The 18,637-nt window shown below is 37.1% G+C and overlaps 1 protein-coding gene across 1 annotated transcript in view; it reads right to left on the reverse strand.

Moving 5' to 3' along the window:
- The window catches only part of SYNE2 (spectrin repeat containing, nuclear envelope 2), a 281,350-nt gene that overhangs the window by 166,027 nt on the left and 96,686 nt on the right, over window positions 1-18,637 (reverse strand). The window contains 13 exon segments of the mRNA XM_010846800.1: window positions 2,661-3,002; window positions 5,734-5,898; window positions 7,084-7,393; window positions 8,298-8,449; window positions 9,518-9,809; window positions 9,908-10,027; window positions 10,750-10,952; window positions 11,830-11,942; window positions 12,469-12,640; window positions 13,453-13,653; window positions 14,600-14,701; window positions 15,589-15,750; window positions 16,381-16,539. Coding sequence (XP_010845102.1) covers window positions 2,661-3,002; window positions 5,734-5,898; window positions 7,084-7,393; window positions 8,298-8,449; window positions 9,518-9,809; window positions 9,908-10,027; window positions 10,750-10,952; window positions 11,830-11,942; window positions 12,469-12,640; window positions 13,453-13,653; window positions 14,600-14,701; window positions 15,589-15,750; window positions 16,381-16,539 — 2,493 coding nt within the window.

The following is an 18,637-nucleotide window of genomic DNA, read 5'->3' on the forward strand; positions in this document are numbered from 1 at the left end:
CTGGAGTTCACTGAGACTCACGTCCATTGAGTCAGTGATGCCATCCATCCATCTCATCCTCTGTTGTCCCCTTCTCCTCTTGCCCCCAATCCCTCCCAGCATCAGAGTCTTTTCCAATGAGTCAACTCTTCGCATGAGATGGCCAAAGTACTCAGCTTTAGCATCATTCCTTCCAAAGAAATCCCAGGGCTGATCTCCTTCAGAATGGACTGGTTGGATCTCCTTACAGTATACTAATGCATATATATGGAATTTAGAAAGATGGTAACGATAACCTTGTATGCGAGACAGCAAAAAAGACACAGATGTAAAGAACAGTCTTTCGGACTCTGTGGGAGAGGACAAGGGTGAGATGATTTGAGAGAATAGTATTGAAACATGTATATTATCATATGTGAAACAGATCGCCAGTTCAGGTTCGATGCATGAGACAGGGTGCTCAGGGTTGGTGCACTGGGATGACCGTGAGGGATGGGATGGGGAGGGAGATGGGAGGGAGGGTCAGGATGGGGAACACATGTACACTCATGGCTGATTCATGTCAATACATGGCAAAAACCACTACAATATTGTAATTAGCCTCCAATTAAAATACATTTTAAAAAAAGAATGAAATAATGCTATTTGCAGCATCATAGACATTCTTGGAGACTGTCATACTGAATAAAGTAACTAGACAGAGAAAGATAAAACCATATACCATTTATATGTGGACTCTAAGATAAAATGAAACAAATGAATTTATCTACAGAACAGAAGTAGACTCACTGTTGTAGAGAATGAACTTATGGTTACCAGGTGGACAGGATGGAGGGTGGGGATAGACTGGGAGTTTGGGATTGACATGTACACACTGCTATATTTGAAATAAAATGCCTTTCCATATTAAAAAAAAAGAAAAAAGATTCATGTTACAATAGAGGGGAAAAAAGGTGTTAAAAATGTTACTAGAAACTAAAACTATCTTCCTCTAGTACAGGCTTATGAAAATTATTTGAAGACTTAAGTCCCTTCATCTGCTTTTAAAAAGGAAAAAGCATTCTAATGAAGTAGCATGAATTATCATCAGCTCATCATTCAAGAATGAGTAAAAGCTTAATAAACAAAAATTTCTATTATTGGGTTGTGATCTTTAGTTTTCAATATACTCTACTGAATTCGGGTAGTTCACAGCCAACATGGGTCTGAGAAGCTAAACTTAAGAGTTATTAAGCAAATCCACTTATCAATGTCACGTATTAGGATAGAAAAGTACTCAAGTATTTTACCTTTTTTACTTTTTACAGTTCTTTAAATACCATTAAGAAAGTTCCTTTTACAGATACAACTTCAAGAGTCTCATCACAGGGCCCTAAGCATTTAAGACATACTTTGTTAGCTCGATCCAACAAGTGGGACTTCATGTCAGAGACATGTTCCATTGGCATTTTACCTTGTTTCTCATTTTAGGAAACCCTATCTGGCTCCTCTAGTCCTCCATGCACTTCTTCTCTCTTTTTTTGGCTGCACTGGGACTTTGTTGCTGCACGTGGGATTTCTCTAGTTGTGGAAGCAGGGGTGGTTCCTCTCTTCTTGTGCTGGGTGAGCTTCTCATTGCAGAGGCTTCTCTTATTGCAGAGCAGAGGCTCTAGGGCATGTGGGCTTCAATAGCTGCAGCTCTTGGGCTCAGTAGTTGGAGCTCGCCAGCTCTAGAGCACCGGCTCAGTAGTTGTGCTGCATGGGCTTAGTTGCCCCAAGGTATGTGAAATCTTCCCAGACTAGGGGTTGAAACCATGCTCCCCTGCACTGGCAGGCGGATTCTTAACCACTAGACCAGCACAGGGAAGTCCCTCCATGTATTTCTGCTCTTGGAAGACAACAGAAGTGCAGATTCTCTTCATCCCCGTGTATCACATATTCCATAAAATGCTGACAATTAAAGGGCTAACTTTCGCTGTTGTCCCAATGGACCCTGGACTGCGAGAGGCTGCCAAACAAGGAGACTCTTTCAAGTGGAGTTTATTGGAAGGCTCTTTGTGCCTTTTCCATTTCAGTCTCTCACCTATGAGAAACCACTTTAAAAGCCACAGAGAAATATACCCATTTGGATGTTTAGAAAGAAAACAGAACGATATTCTTCTTTCTTCTCCCCAGGAAGATCAGAAGTCTGAATGTCATTATTCTCACACTAAATGACCTGACAACAGTTAAAAATACATTTGCAGTATAGGGTTAACGTAAGAAGATAAAGAAAGGCAGCTATCCTTCCATACAGTCTCTGATTTCACTATGAAATCAACAACAACAAAAAAGACCCACCAAAATAGAGCCGTTAGATTTTTTTTTTCTTTAGAAAATGGGTAAAGTGCATTTTCTTTTGCCTTCTCTAATTTGCTTTTGAGCTCTTGACCCAAGAAATTGTATCTGATTACATATCAGAGAGAATAATAAACCTAAATTGATGACTGACATTTCTAACAGATGAACAGTAATATTTCACTGCTGAAATCCTGGACAGTTTTCTAAGGGCTCTTTTTACAAGTGAGCATCATAAATAGCCAGCACATTGAGGGTTTAATTATGAAATCAGGAGGCTTGATTTACGACCCTCTCTTCAGAGCCCAACAACACCTCTCCGTTCGCAGACATGATGTCTTAGAGCTGCAATCATAAGCACTAACCTTATTGATTTCCCAGTCTTCCTCCAACTTTTCCATTGCAGCTGAGTCCTGAGTGGACTCCTGTACATCAGAAGTGACCTGCTCCTCTCTGCCTGGCAGAGGAAACTTTGCTTTGTTTTCTGTTGAGCATTTTGATTTGAGAATGCTGTTGAGACAGTTTTCCATCTCCTGCTTAGCAGATTCAAGTCTGTTTTCCAAATCTTTTTGTTTACACTTCAGTGATTTTATATCATCTTTAATAATCTTCTGTCCTGCTGAAGATGTATTTTGCTTGACGGACTTTGCTAAAGTTAAAATCTTCTCTAATGGGCCATCTTGTAAATGGAGACTATTCTCTAGGTCCTGTGAGCAGAGAAAAGATTGTCACAAAAGTATCACTGTTCAATTATCACAAGAGTTAGTTGACTTTTGTAAATTATAGAGTATTCTGCTTCACTAGTGGGAAGCTTTGTAAGAAACATATCAACCCATATCACAAAGAAGAAACTTTGGGCAAAATTTAAACTAATGTAGTGACCCAGATCAAATTCCCCAATAGATTTTATAAGATACTAGAAGATTTTACCGGAAAAGGCGATGGCACCCCACTCCAGTACTCTTGCCTGGAAAATCCCATGGATGGACAAGCCTGGTAGGCTGTGGTCCATGGGGTCACTAAGAGTCGGACATGACTGAGCGACTTCACTTTCACTTTTCACTTTCATGTATCGGAGAAGGAAATGGCAACCCACTCCAGTGTTCTTGCCTGGAGAATCCTAGGGGCAGGGGAGCCTGGTGGGCTGCCGTCTATGGGGTCGCACAGAGTCGGACACGACTGAAGCGACTTAGCAGCAGCAGCAGAAAATTTTATAAGATTACATTTATAAAAAGTAATGAAGAAAATGTTCACAACCCACTCCTAGAACATAGGAAATGGCCAACACATATTTGTTGAGTATATACTTTGTTCAAGATACTAATTAATATATAAATAATACTAAAATCAAACACAACCAAAACACTAATAAGTGCCTACTTTGTGCAAGGCCCTAAAAAGAATAAAATCATTTAGTATGTGCTCATATGAATCTAGTGCTAACATTTAAAATTCAGAGCAAAGCTTAAATCAATCAAATGCAATATCTTAAATATAGTAGGGACTCAATCAATATTTACTAAATGCTTAAATGAATGAGGCTAATTTGAGATCTCCAGACTCAAAAGGAATTTGATAAACTATAGCAGGTACAGATATTACTACTGAAACAGAATAAGCCTAAAAGTTACTAGGTGAACTATGCTGTATTTATTGCTCACTGTTCTAATGGACTACACAGTAAGTATTCATTCATTCATGCGAGTAATATGGTCAAGTTTTAAAATTACATAGATGAGTAAAATATAGTCCCTTCACAATCCTATAGCCTAGTGAGAGTGACACAGAAGTAAACAGACCATTGTAAAAGAATGTGGAAAGATGTATGCTAACAAATACGCACAGGTCATTGAAACATTTTCAGCTGGAAGAAGGGAGTTCCAGATTGCATTTTGGATAGATACGAGGTGGCCATGGGCAAGCTGCACCAGCAAGGGTGACAGTGCAGGCAGGGAGCCTACTCAGACATCTAACAAACACAGGCATCTGTGAGACGAGGGTCTGCTCTAACGCAGCGGCCATGGGGGTAACAGCAGAGGCACCAAGTGTAGAGGTAACCCAGAGACGAAAGAGACAACTCTTGATGTCCCTCTAGGCCGGGCAGCCTAGGAAAGGATATCCAGGTTTCTGACCCGCAGCCTAGAGAGATGGTGTAGATATCCAGAATCAGAGGAGAAGAAGCAGGCTCACTGGAAGGAGTCGGGGTATGGACAAAAGGAAGGAGATGACGAGTTATTTTCTGGACATGCTGAACCACAAATAACTAGGAGACACCCAAGTACAGAAGTCTAGTGGGGTCAGGAGACCCAAGAAGTAGCCCCCACTCTGTCATTTAGCTCATCATATATAAAATGAGGAATCTGAACTTGATAGTTTCTGAGATTCCTTCCAACTATAGCTCATGTCTTATACTTTTCTCAGTATCTGAGGTACCCAAACACGGGCTTGGACATGATGACCCTCAACATTTGTCAAATTATCACTGTTAAAAACGGAGGCAGGATTTCCCTGGTGATCCAGGGGTAAAGACTCTGCGTTTCCACTGCAGGGGGCTCAGGATCAATCCCTCAGGGTTGGAAACTAAGATCCCACATGCCACATGGCCAAAAAAAGAGGGAGAGGGAGGTGGCCTTGTCAGAGTGTCAAGCTATTCTGAAGGGGGAGTCTTGCTTGATTCCCAAGTTCCTAAAAAGAAGAGATCAGAAATTCCCAAATTCAAGGCACTAGGGCTTCCTGAGACTCACCCCATGCAATCTCCAAAGGACTGTGAAAGCAGCATAGAAAAGTAAAGAACATACTTTACTGTTTCCTTCCAGAGGACACTGCATTTGTTGGCTGTGCAGTGAGCTTCCAAGGAATGTGTTTTGAGAATGCAGGTAAAGAGCTGCAATGCTTACTGTGTAAGGTGAGGGGTTGTTGAAGTGGTGAGGGTGGGAATTTTAAAAGCTCTCCATCTGCAGAGAACTCTAAGGCAGTCCATGAGTATGAAAATAAATAAGGTGAAAATTACACAACTCCCATCCACCTGTGATGAAGACTGCAAAACTGAACCATTTCCCCTTCGGCCTTATTGCATTAGGTACACCATTTGATCACCTAGTTATCTCCTAGAATCACTGCACTTTTTTCTAAGACAGAGATCTCCAGCAGCTGCTGACTGGTCATGAGTGGAATTATCTCTGAGGGTCCAGAGGGCTGAGTACTGTCCAACTCAAGTTATAAATGGATTTGCTCACTAATGAAGAACATTTCCACTTTTCATGACCAGACAGGACTTTATCCAATAGTCATCTGAATAGCGTTTTCAGCATTTTAATTTTTCTTTTTTTATTTCTTTCCTTTCAGCATTTGAATTTCTGATCAAGAACACTAATTTGTCAAGTTGTGTTTAATATTGATTTTTTAAAATGCCTATCATTTCTGGATATTGCTTAATACCTGCAGTTTCTGCAGTTTTTCCTCAACTGCTCTTTCATCTACAGGCCTATCAGAAAAACAGACAAATTCCTTAGCGATATAGTCCAATGCAGTGTTCAGGTCTGTGACGCAAAGCTGGTAAGAGTCGTGTTCTTGAACATGACCTTCTAGTTTCTGCACAGAATCCTAAAAACAAAACATTGACAATGTATGAATTAGATCTCTGAATTATCTCACTCAGAAAATAATTAAATTGTTCATAAATATTTATTTTATGAGGGTTCATCTTGAAATAGAAATAAGACCATAAATCATCCAGAGTTCTTAAGTAAAATTTTTAGTGTTGAGATATTTATTTGTTCTCCACCCCACGTTTCTTTGCTTTCATTTCACTCCCGAAAACAACCTGTCAGAGGTTTACAAAATGAAATGGCTACAAATTATATCACCAAATCACAAACATCCATAATAAAGCAGCTCCCTCGATTACCCTTCTCAGAAATGAGACTATGTGAAATCAACCTAACCTCAGATTCCTTTCTTAAGAATCAAATCCCAAAGTTGGGAAAAAGTAATCCTAACTCAAGAGCAAAACCACTTTCAAGTTATCTTCCTGGAGTAAGAAAATAAGGTGACCACACCTGATCAGAAAAGCAGCAATTAAATAACTTACAGCCAAGTGAGCATAATCTTCACCTCCGCACAAATCCTGCTATCTGTATAAGTGAGATTTCTAACCCAGGTAATCCTTACACTGAATCCAACTTTCCATGTGCAAAGAATATAAATAATTCTCTTAAGATAATACTATGCTTCATGACAAAATGACATTTTACTTCTTAATTATTTTATTGTGGATCATATGGAAAGACTCAAGGGAGAAATCTGATAAAGTTTATACAGAATAATGGATACAACTATCACAATAGATGATGGATGGATGTGCGGATGGATAGATGGGTGAAGGCAATAATAGACTGATGGATGGATAGATGGATGCTGCATGGGCAATTTTGACACTACCTCTTACATAAAAATGCCTAAGGGAATTCCTTGGCAGTCCAGTGGTTAGGACTCCACATTTTCACTGCCGAGGGCCTGGAAAAAAATTTTAAACCTTCCAATCCCTGAAGAGGAGAACTTTGATGAAAGGAGATAACACTATCATCAAATAATACACACTAGATTTCTCTAGCAAAACTGACCAAATCGATTCCTCCATTTTGTGGAGCTAGCATTTGTATCTAAAAATGATACATTTCTAAAAGTTTTAGATTTTCCAAAAGAACCAAAAAATGGTCCCATACACAAATAGTACATAATTAAGCATACTGAGGATGATCACTTAAAGTTTTGTTTTGAGCATTTCACCTGCAGTTGCTGAAGAAGACTCTCATGTAGATGCTTGATTTCCAGCCACGGTTCTTCACTAAAGTTGGGATTTTTAGTGCACTCTAAGAGGTAATTTCCTTGAGATTTTAACTCCTCTAGTAAGAATGTTAAATCCTGTGCTTTCTGGAGGAACTTCTTATAAATTTTTAATTGAGCTTTCTTCTCCTGCAAACCAGGCTGCAGAGCAAAGCCCACTTCTTGTTTCTTTTTCAGTTCTGTGAGCATTAATCTCAGATCCTCCTTACTTTGCAAATACTTCTCGCCTTCTAGTAGAAGCTTTTCCTGATGGCTAAATTTTACAAAATAGTTTATAAATGAAATGACACAGCAAAACAAAACAGCATTTTGCAACATATAATACAACATGCATTATTATAAAAAGCATTAAAATAACACTACTGTACATTATTCCCAGAGACTTCTTTGGCATTGTAACATTCTAAATGGCCCTAAGTTTAACTCAGAAATCAAGATAAAAATTAGTTGTAGTATGATTTTAAAAAACTATTGTTTCCATTATATAATTTGATCTGAGGACAAATGTTTAATAATTTAGATTTCAAACTAGTCCAGTTTTTATTATGTTTAAATATAATTATTCTGTGTTTTTCTTTTTCATTTAAGTAAAACAAATAAGCATGCAGTATATTGGCCAGCTAACTAGCTTATGCTTCCTACAGCTTGATTTTAATTTTGATCTGACTGCTTCCTTATAAAAATATGAAATTTACATTTCCACTGAACATTAAATGTATCATGATTTGATTTGATGTGAAAGGAGTTAAGAATTTTCACCAGAATTATGTTCACTTAATTCATACATTTATAAATGTTTCTCATAGCATATATATTTAAAAGCATAAACTATCCTACAGTAAAGTAAACACTGAGGTTGTCTGGGGGCAGGAGGTTTGGTACAGAAGGACTTTATTGAAGGTAGAAAGATAGACAATGTTAATTTGTTACCAATGGTGGGTTGATGCACCAAAGTAAACAAGGAGTTATTACAGCATGTTTCATATCTGATCCAGAGAACTAGTCTCTGTTTCTGCCTCAACACTGTGGTTGTCCCTGACATTACTTTCTCTCCAACAGATATATTATATCTACATCCAGAAGGCAGACAAAACATACTTGTTATGGCTTCCCTGTGCAATGAAAAATCATGAAAATGGTGAAGGCATGCCCTTTACCTTAGATATGTGTTGGCCAAATGGAGTGTGTTGTCCCACTGGTTCTTGATATCAGTGAGGGTCTTTGGAACCACTGGAGTCTTGCTGCTCTCAGCCTGACTCATGATGGCCTGTATTTTAGCATCCCCTTCAGGTTTTAGTAAAATGATTTCCTAAATTAAATAAAAATGATCTTAAAATCCCATTCATACTACTTGGGGATTACATATGATATCTTTTTACTCATAAACATCATTCAGAGATTCTAACTGCGGAGTAGATTTCAAAATTTCCCTTTCACTTTTACATATGCCCCAAGCACAAAGATATCCTTCACATTGCATAGAACTGCTTCTCAGTAAACATCTGTCACGTTACCTACTCTCCTCTCGATTCTCAATTGCACTCAAAGAAATTATGTACAAAAAAACTCCCTGGCAAATCCTCCTCCCAACCTGCACCATTATTTATAAATAAAAAGTTGGGGTGACAACCTGAACAAGACGTCTTTATACATCTAAGAGTGGGTTTCCGGCTTCCTATAGGAAAATGCACAGTGTCACAGGCCCACTCCTGTTTCTCCAGCACAACATAATTAATTCTCATTCCCTGTACTTTGATTTTCCTCTTTTGCCCTAAACAATCAAGTTCTTCTCTTCTTAGAAACACTACTTCAGATTCACCTTCTCTGGAAAACCTTTCAGATGTGATCCCAAACAATTCTGACTACTTCTGTACGTCAAACTAACCCTTGAAACTTGACCATTATCTTCCTCCACAGTTAGTATCTGATAAACCAGGAAACACTCAACCCACTCAGGATCTAATACCCTTTAGGATCCATACATATCCACTCTGAAAATGAGCTCCTCTCCAGCCCTGACTTTGACATTGCCAATGCCTCTGATGTACTGATATCTATTCGTTTAACATCCTAGCAAACTCCTACCTGCTGCAGTTCTAATTTATAGTCTTTATTTCATATCTGCAGTCAGTGAAGATGGATAATAACTGGGCACTGCTCTCACAAAGAGAGGATATACCTTTCCTTTCTATATGCGTTAAAATAATTTTAGATTCATCACAGGCCTTCTCTTTTGTAAGCTCAGTCATCTGAATTTCTCACCCAATCCACACTGATCCTATTTTCCATTAACAAACAAATCTTTGCAACTTTCCTCTAAATCTTATTAAAATTGGAGTTCATCCTGACCTCTGACATTTAGTTTCCACAGTTATACCTTTATTTTATGGATTCTTTCCTCAAGTGGCATTTTGCCTTCAGATGAATTCAAAACCATAAGGGATTCTTTAATCCCTGTTATCCAATGAATTACATCATGTGCAAGATCATTAAAACTCTGGTCCTCGGCAGGAGGTAACTTATCCTCTTTGTCAGTTTCACATATTTGTCTCAATAATGTCTGGTATCTATCAATCAAATGTGTTGATTCCGTTACTATTTCTTCTTCTTCAGTAATCCCATATTGCTTCACAGAGTTGTTCAACTGGGCCATTGATTCGAATTGTTCTCTGTAAATTCCAAATATCATTGGAAGATTATAGGAGCCATGACACACCTTCAGAAACCATATCCCCAAGAAACACATTTTGTGCAAGATCATCTATACCTCTTTCTAGCTAGAGCTTGGCAAAATAGCTCCGTTTTCTCTCGTGTTCCTTCCATTTCTTTCCATATTTCTTCTTGATTAGTCAACCACTTACTCAGGTTTCTGTGGTCATTATGGAGTCTAAAACAACATCACACATGTTAAAATATGAAATCAGCAAAAAGTGTCTATCTGAAGAAATCGTTGGCACCAATCTTGTAAGCCAACCAGGTTTTTTACATTTTATTTTTATTCTTTATAAAAATTTTTGTAACATTATTTACAAAATAATGTTACAAATAACAAATTTAGAAACAAAATTATAACATTAAAATCTGAATAATAATAGCATGTATTATAGTGGAATTCTAATAAGCCATAAATATATATCATAAGCTTCCCAGGTAGCTGAGTGGTAAAGAATCCGCCTGCTGATGCAGGAGACTTGCGTTTGATTCCTGGGTCAGGAAGATCCCCTAGAGGAGAAAATGGTAACACACTCTAGTATTCATGCCTGGAGAATTCCATGGACAAAGGAGCCTGGCGGGCTACAGTCCCTGGGGTCACAAAGAGTTGAACATGACTTAGCGATGAGCATGAGCATGAGATATATCATAAAAAATAAGAAACAAACAGAAAATATTTTGGGGCTCTCCCCTGAACCTTTGCCATAATTTGAAGAATTCTCCAAACCTCTGTATCCCCAGTGTCAAACATGGGTTTGAAAGTATATATTTTATTTTTGAAATTCATGTGTATATATATCCCACTGCTAGCTGTACTGAGGCAGAGTACATATGAAGATTTTACATAAGTAAACTTTCACAGTAAGTTTACTATGAAAGATCACCTTTATTTCCTACCTCAGTAGCTGCTGCAAGCACTCTTCAAGCTCCTTTGCTCGTGCCTGGCATATGGACTCCATTTTTTCTAATTCAACTTCTTGACTTACGATCCAACTGTTAAGCTTCTTAACAGGTGCTTTGGGCAGATGTTTTTTCACATGATTCAGTACAGTTCCCACTTGCTGTATTTCACTGCCTCTTCCTTCAAGAGTCAAGAAATCCTTAAGAAAGACAAAAACTGAATTATATCCTACAGGCAAGCATCAGTGTGGTCCCTGTCACCCCAGTGATACTTTTCCAAGATAGTACACAGACAAGCCATCTCCATAACTTCCTCTGTAAAAGAAGAGCTAGGAGATACGGCTAACTCCAATGGCAAATGATCAAAAGATGATTTATATTACTTCTAGACTGTGTGTGCACATTGGCGTTTGCATCTGACTTTCCGGGAATCACATCAAGCAAAATGATGCCACCGTGTGGGTCAGTGGGAGTCAGATCCGGAAAGCCACATTCTGTTCAACTTCTCCTAAATATTTGAGCCTTTCTGGCAACCAATATGTAAAACCAGGCAGCCTATTTTCTACTTAACTTTGTCAAATCAGAATTTTATTTCAATGTCTGGGTTTCAAGGTTTGAGTATCAATTGCTGAGACCCATGGAATGAGCAAATTTAAAGAAAAGAAAAAAGAACTCTAAATGAAAAAAGGAGAAGAAAAATGATTCTGTCGATAAAGAATGGTTATCATCAAAGCAAGAAATATACTGAGAACATTTAATGACATCAATAAGCTGGAGAGCATAACTTATCACCTAAAATACTTGATAATCTACCATAAAGTGATCAAGAATTGAGGGTGCCATACACATTTTAAATGCCCTATTAATGCCTCTTATCTCAGGCTACCTTCCACTCCACTCCCATCAGCAGTGTATTAAAATATTTGAGAAAAAGTCAGATTTTTTTGGTAAATATTACCTTTATGTAGGGAAATTACTAAGTCAAAATAACTATTATCCTATCTACTTATATACAGTTCTGCCTCCAGTATTTTAATTTTGATAAATTTTGAATGAAATTTATATATGTCTTCTTACAGAAAGTTTTTGTAGTTTTTGTTCCACACACTTTTTTGTTTCTGATGGTTCAAAACACTCCTTAAGGTTCATTTTAATGCTGCCAAACCAGTCATTAAAGTTCTTGCACTGATCTGTAGGAAAAAACAAAGGAAGCTGTATTTATTCAAAGATGACATCACCTACCTTGTTAAATTAAGAGATTCTGAAACTTGCTCCCCATGCCATAGGTACAAGTCTCTGTGAAATGATAATAAACTAAAACCTAATTTTGAGGGTTAAAAGAACCTACACTGTAATTGTGGCATATTTTCTATACCAAACCTCCTTTCCAATCATACAAGACCCACACGGACAGGGGCAGCCCACTCACAGGCATGTCCCCAGACTCTGACCACAGTGAGCAGGTCAAACACTAGGACCCAGGTGCCTCTCCTTCATGAAATAAAGATCTGGGACTTGAACAAAAGGCATGTCTTTTATAATAGGCATACATCAGTGAGTGTTTGCTCCCAAAAGATTTATCTGAATATTATTTCCTTAAATAGGCTCTGTGCAACCATCATCTCTAAGTGAAGCTTAGATTAATTAGCCCTTGTGTTCACAGTACCTATTCACTTTTTAATATTCCCAGGAATAGTAAGGAAGCATTGCACTCACCATTCAGTAACTTAGAAAAGTGATCTTGCAAAACACTTTTTTTGGTATTAAATAAATCACTGACACTTTCATATTGCTTTTTTAATTCAGAGAGTTCAGGAGTCAGACAACCTATTTGATTCTCAAGTAATATCATACTGTGCTTCTGCTGTAGAATTTGTTGTTGAATCTCCTAAATATATAAACAAACAAACAACCAGTACTTAAAATGGGCTCAGTTTACACACAGAATATTAGGTATCCATTGTTTCTATTAAAACCTAGATAATTTTTTACTGGGTGGATTTGCTTTCTCTTAGATAATAAATGTATGTGCTTAGTCGCTCAGTTGAGTCTGACTTTCGTGACCCCACGAACTATAGCCTACCAGGCTCCTCTGTCCATGGGATTCTCCAGACAGGAAGCCATTCCCTTCTCCAGGGGATCTTCCCAACCCAGGGATCGAACCCAGGTCTCCCACATTGCAGTCAGATTCTTTACTATCTGAGCCACCAATAAATGTGGTGTATTTATAAATGTATTTTATAAATGTATTTTACAATTATGTATTTTACAGTTTCACCTTTTAACTAGAGAAGGAAATGGCAACCCACTCCAGTGTTCTTGCCTGAAGAATTCAATGGAGAGAGGACCCTGGTGAACTACAGTCCATGGGATCAGAGAGTCAGGCACAACTCAGCAACTTTCACTAATTCACTCACCTTTTAATTCCTTTGTGGGCAATAATTATTTGATATTTAATATGGACTGTAGCCCACCAGGGTCCTCTGTCCATGGTATTCTTCAGGCAAGAACAGTGGAGAGGGTTGCCATTTCCTTCTCCAATTAAAAGGTGAAACATACACAAATTGTTTTTCTGACTTTTCTCCCCAGGCTTTCATTTTTTTTAAAGTAATTATTTGTATTAATTTCAAAAGGATAAGACTACCAGAAATAAGTGTGAAAATAAATCTGAGCCACAGAAGAGAAGCAACCAGGAAGTACCTCGAGTTTAGTGAAGATCTCCAAGCTGTCGGAAGGCGACAAGGCATTTAAGAGAGACTCAGTCATTCCAATCTGGGTCTTGGCCTGGTCAAGATCTTCCCTTAGCTCAGCTGTGCTGCCGCTGATTGCACCACAGTGGGATCCTCCCGTTAAACACATTTTCACACGTTCTATCTTGTTCAAAATAGAAGACTCCATCACCTGAAATTATGAAACATATGAAGTACTGTCACGGATTTGATTTAACTAGATTTTAAGACAACTACATTGCTGAAGAATGAGTTGAAACTGTTCATTTCAATGTGAAATCACCTCTCTCTTTCTGATTTTTTCCTTGTTCTGCATGATGATACAACAGTTTAAATACTGCTGTTAAAAAAAAAGAGTAACATGAAAAACTGAAATTGACATTCTAATTTTTTTCTAAGAGAGTAACTGAATTCTTCCCCTTGAAACAAGTTTTATTTAGCATACCAGTTGAGGTACTATCTCATGGTGCTCATTGGAAACTAATATTAAAACATATATAAAAAAGTAAGTAGCCAGCATTTACTGTTTATTATGTACACAGAATCATGGTAAGTATTTTATATACAAAATTCAGGCTTGAGAAGGATAAGCAACTTGCCCAAGACCACAAAGTTGGCAGGTGGCAGAGCAAGGTCTTCCCCCAGAAAGTTTGACTCCAGAGCTCATGTTCAAGCATTTTTGCATTTTTATTTAAGTAAAAGTCTAACAAATCTCTCCATACAACAGAAAATCCCAGTTGGGGCAATCTCTCTGTTTCCCTGTCTAGCAACTAATAAACCTGGAATCATTGAGCCATATGACTCCATCCTATGCCCAAGAACACTTATGAGGAAACCCTTGTTACTTTTCATGGGAGCACAGTAACATCTCCCCTTCCACACAAGAGGTCCGTGAAATAAGTGAATTGAGAATAAAACAATGTAAAAAATTACTCATTCTAAATTGGAACAAATATAATAAATTATGCTGACTGTTAAAAATTTGGTTGGGCATGAATAAAGGTGAATCAAATAATGACCCTGTTTTTATTTTAAGTTTTAGAATTCTGGTTTATAAATATTACTGTAGAGGATAGAGAGCATTTTTAATTGCAACTTTTAAACAAAAATTCTCTTACCTGTAATTCAAGAGGTATTTCACTGCTTTGAAGCAGGAATTGTATTTTAGCCACTCTTTTAGAAAATTCTGAAGGTTTTTGTTCATGGACTTGTAACTCTTCCTAAAACACACAATGCCAATAGAAAATATATTTTTATTTTATACCTTATTTTCTGGTACCCGTGATTGGTACTGAAAATATTTAGCAACTAAAAGAGCTTTGAATTTTCCCAAATCACTTGATTTTTGACAGAGTCCTGGGAGATACAAAACTAAGTGTCTTCATGAGTCAGGCATATGTTATAACTGAGTGAAACACTTTGGCAATAACACATTTGCAAAGTCTTTTCCAAAAGTATAAAAAATGGATATGTGAACTTAAAAGTGAATAAAGGGACCAAAATTAGAGGAAAAAAGATTTGAAGCATCAGATTGGTATACTGTAAAGTCATCAGGCATGCATACATACATTTTTATATTACATTGAACCGCATATAACTGCACAACTCTCTTCCTCTCTTCCTCTGAGCCCATCCAAGTGCCTATTCATAAAAACTTTTCTTTTAATAAAGAGACAGCTACCTGTTTCACTATTTTATGTCTCCTTGTTGAAATTCTTTTCCAAAAAACACAAGAGCCAGAGCATACCTTCTAGTCACTAATTGCTGGTGGTCTAGTAGTTAAGATACAGCACTCTCACTACTATAGCACAGGTTCATTCCCAGCCAGAGAACTAAGATCCTGCTTCAGGCTGCCACACACTTGACCCATCCCCGAGGTCACTTTTATCTATGAACCTCCAGGTTGTCTGTGAACCCACATTAACACCTGCTAACATCTTCCTGGACTACCACAAAAAAGACAATGGAATTCAGGTCTCCCTCGAGGAACAATGAAAGAAATGAAGGGTTTCTTTGTGATTTCTCTATCCCTCTTCAAGAAAGCAAACTTGATAATAAAATGCCAATGTCTATAATAAGGACATATGTTCTATTTCTGTTCAATTACCTTCAGTTTTTCTCTTTCCTCTTCAGTCAGTTGATGTAATTCCAATTTTTGAAGGACCTTTTCAGTCCACTCATCAATTCCATTTTTTAAGTCAAAAAGTTTGTCCCATAAAGCTAGAGCTCGACCAAGATTGTCATAGTAGTCCTCTGTCTTCTCATTTATCTACCACAATTTAAAAATAAAAGTAATACATTGAATGGTGAAAAGTATAAGAACAACTGTTTTAAACACAACTTTAAGATAAAATTTTAGATTACCTTTACTTGCTAAATTATTTGCTTTATTTATCAACAAAAATTTTGCTTTAATATAGTTTCATTATTCTACAAAAATAACTTAGCTGATTTGGTGCAGTTTATAAACAACTGAAAGAAATAGTCTTTCTCATTTCTAAACCACAATAATAAAAGAAGCTTTCAAAAATCCAGCTGAAAATATACAAATTCTTATTTTGTAATTCATGAAATATCATTACTACTCAACCAAAAATTAGTAAATAAATACAAAGCTGAACATCAATAACTTACATGGATGAGTAATATATTAACTAGTTTATTTTAAATAAGTTGAGTATGTACTTGTAGATCTAAAAGAGTATGGACCCATTTCTTAGTAGTACCTAACTCTGGGGTAAAGTTAAATCCTAAGTCATAAATTTTATATTATTTGAACATTTTTTTATAATAAGCACTTTTGAATTTTATAATTAGATAACAACATTAAAGATGCAAATGAAAAGATCAATTTAATTGTTATAAAGCAGAATTTCTAGTCAATCAAATTATCACTTACATCAAGCCATCTATCCACAATAATATTAGCTTCTTTCTCAAAGGGAGGCTCTTCAAAGGTTCTCATTTTATTCAGATGAAACTGCAGATTTTTGCAGATCTGGTGAATCTTGTCTACAACTTCTAAGTGTTCATTAAATTCTTCTTTAACAACTTCAATCTGTAAAAGTGATATGAAACATGTTTTGATATACTGACACAAACTGGTAAGACTTATTGTTCCACTTTCTCAACGAGAAATTCTTAGAATCCTAAACTTCTGGTTTAATAATAATCCTACCACCAAATTCCTCGTCCCGCTCTGCATGATGAAATATTTATAATAGTCTAAAACTATGTTTCTAGTCAAATGAAATTATATTCTATCAAAAAAGTCACCTCTATTCAGTGGTATGAAAAATGACAGCTCCTAGACTGCTTCAACAGGAACCGTTTTTGTAATTTTGAAGAACCTAAGTGCTCATCTGATTAAAACAGACAAAGCTCTAAAACATCAATAATATGACTTCTAGTTTAATCTTTCATGATTTTAACTCCCATATCATTTCTAACATAGAAAGTGAAACATTATCAAAAGGCCAATGATTTTAAACTACAAAATAAAATTTGAGTGTTGAGTAATGCAATTCTAATGTTTCCACTCAATTTACTAATCTTACACAAGCATTTTTAATGATTATATAAAACTTGAAAATAGTGATTTCTCATAAATAAAAAACTAAAAATTATATCCCTATGGGGGATACGACTTCCATTTCTGGGAATATGCAGTGAACATAATTTTCCTTATTTCCATTAAGTACAACTAAAAACCCTGGACACTACCTACAAAACAGACTTAAGAAAACTAAAAAGTGAGGCGCTCAAGGAGGGAGCATGGCTGGGGGTATCAGCTCCTGAAGCCAGCCTGGTGATCAGTTCCCTGAATTTTCCTTTTCCCTTGTATATCCCAGAGTGTGTGCTGGAGAAGTCAGAACCTGGCAATATCCACGTGTACAGACCAAGAAAAGCCTTTTCTCTTCAGCCAAAGAACCAGGAATAGGACAACACAGTAAAACAGAAAACTTTTAGGAAATACCGCTGGAGCAAAAAACCTTAGAAAACACGTGGCCCTAACCCCCTCCTGTACCAGCAAAGCTTAAGTGTAGAGCCTAGATCACCACCATCTCAAGGTAGTAACAGGAGCCCCACTCTCCCCCAGCCAGGAAAAAGAAGGCCAAGTAGAGCTCAGACTTTCATTCCTGCTGAGCAGTGACATACACACACACACACTCATGATGTCAGGGATGGCTACATAGGGAGCTGTAAGGAGGATTCAGGGACGTAGCAGTGGAGACCTTGTAGAAAGTGAGAATGCCCACCCTCAACCAGTAACAAGGAAGCCTCTATCTTGGGTGCCATGAAATTGTCTTTATTTGTGGACAAAATGATTATCTATGTCACAGAGCCCAAGGAATCCACAAAAACAACCCTAGGACTGATATGTTGGTTCAGGAAGGTCACAGGATACAAGATAAACATATAAAAATAGAGTACATTTCTCAGTTGTAATATATAGTGAAACTGTATGTAACTTTGTTTTGTATTTTCCAAGTCTCCTGTAAATGTGTAATACTTTCATAATTTAAAAAAGAAGAAAAGGGAAAAAATCCAAAACTCAGGGAAAAAGACATGCACAATATTCAGAAAAAACTCGAATTCAAAAGGACACATGTATCCCAATATTCATTGCAGCACCATTTACAATAGCCAAGACATAGAAGCAGCCTAAATGTCCATCAACAGAGGAATGGATTAAGAAGATGTGGTACCTATATACAATGGAATATTACTCAGCCATAAAAAATGAGATAATGCCATTTGCAGCAACAAGATGGACCTAGAAATTATCCTATAAGTGAAGTAAGCCAAACAGAAAGACAAATCTCATGATATTACTTGTATGCGGAATCTAAAAAAAAATGATACAAATGAACTTATGTACAAGATAGAAACAGACTCATAGACATAGTGAACAAACTTAGGGTCACCAAAGGGGAAGGGGAACAGGGAGGGATAAGTTAGGAGTCAGGGATTCACAGATACACACTGCTATATAGCATAACCACTAGATAACCAACAAGGTCCTACTGCACAGCACAGGGAACTATACTCAGCATCTTACAATAACCTATAATGGAAAAGACTCTGAAAAAAAATTTTAAATCTACTGTATTTCTTTATACTAACAATGGATACATGGACACTAAAATTTTTAA

The sequence above is a fragment of the Bison bison genome, unplaced genomic scaffold, assembly GCF_000754665.1.
Source record: "Bison bison bison isolate TAMUID 2011002044 unplaced genomic scaffold, Bison_UMD1.0 scf7180017864239, whole genome shotgun sequence".
In the NCBI taxonomy this organism is placed as follows: Eukaryota; Metazoa; Chordata; class Mammalia; order Artiodactyla; family Bovidae; genus Bison; species Bison bison.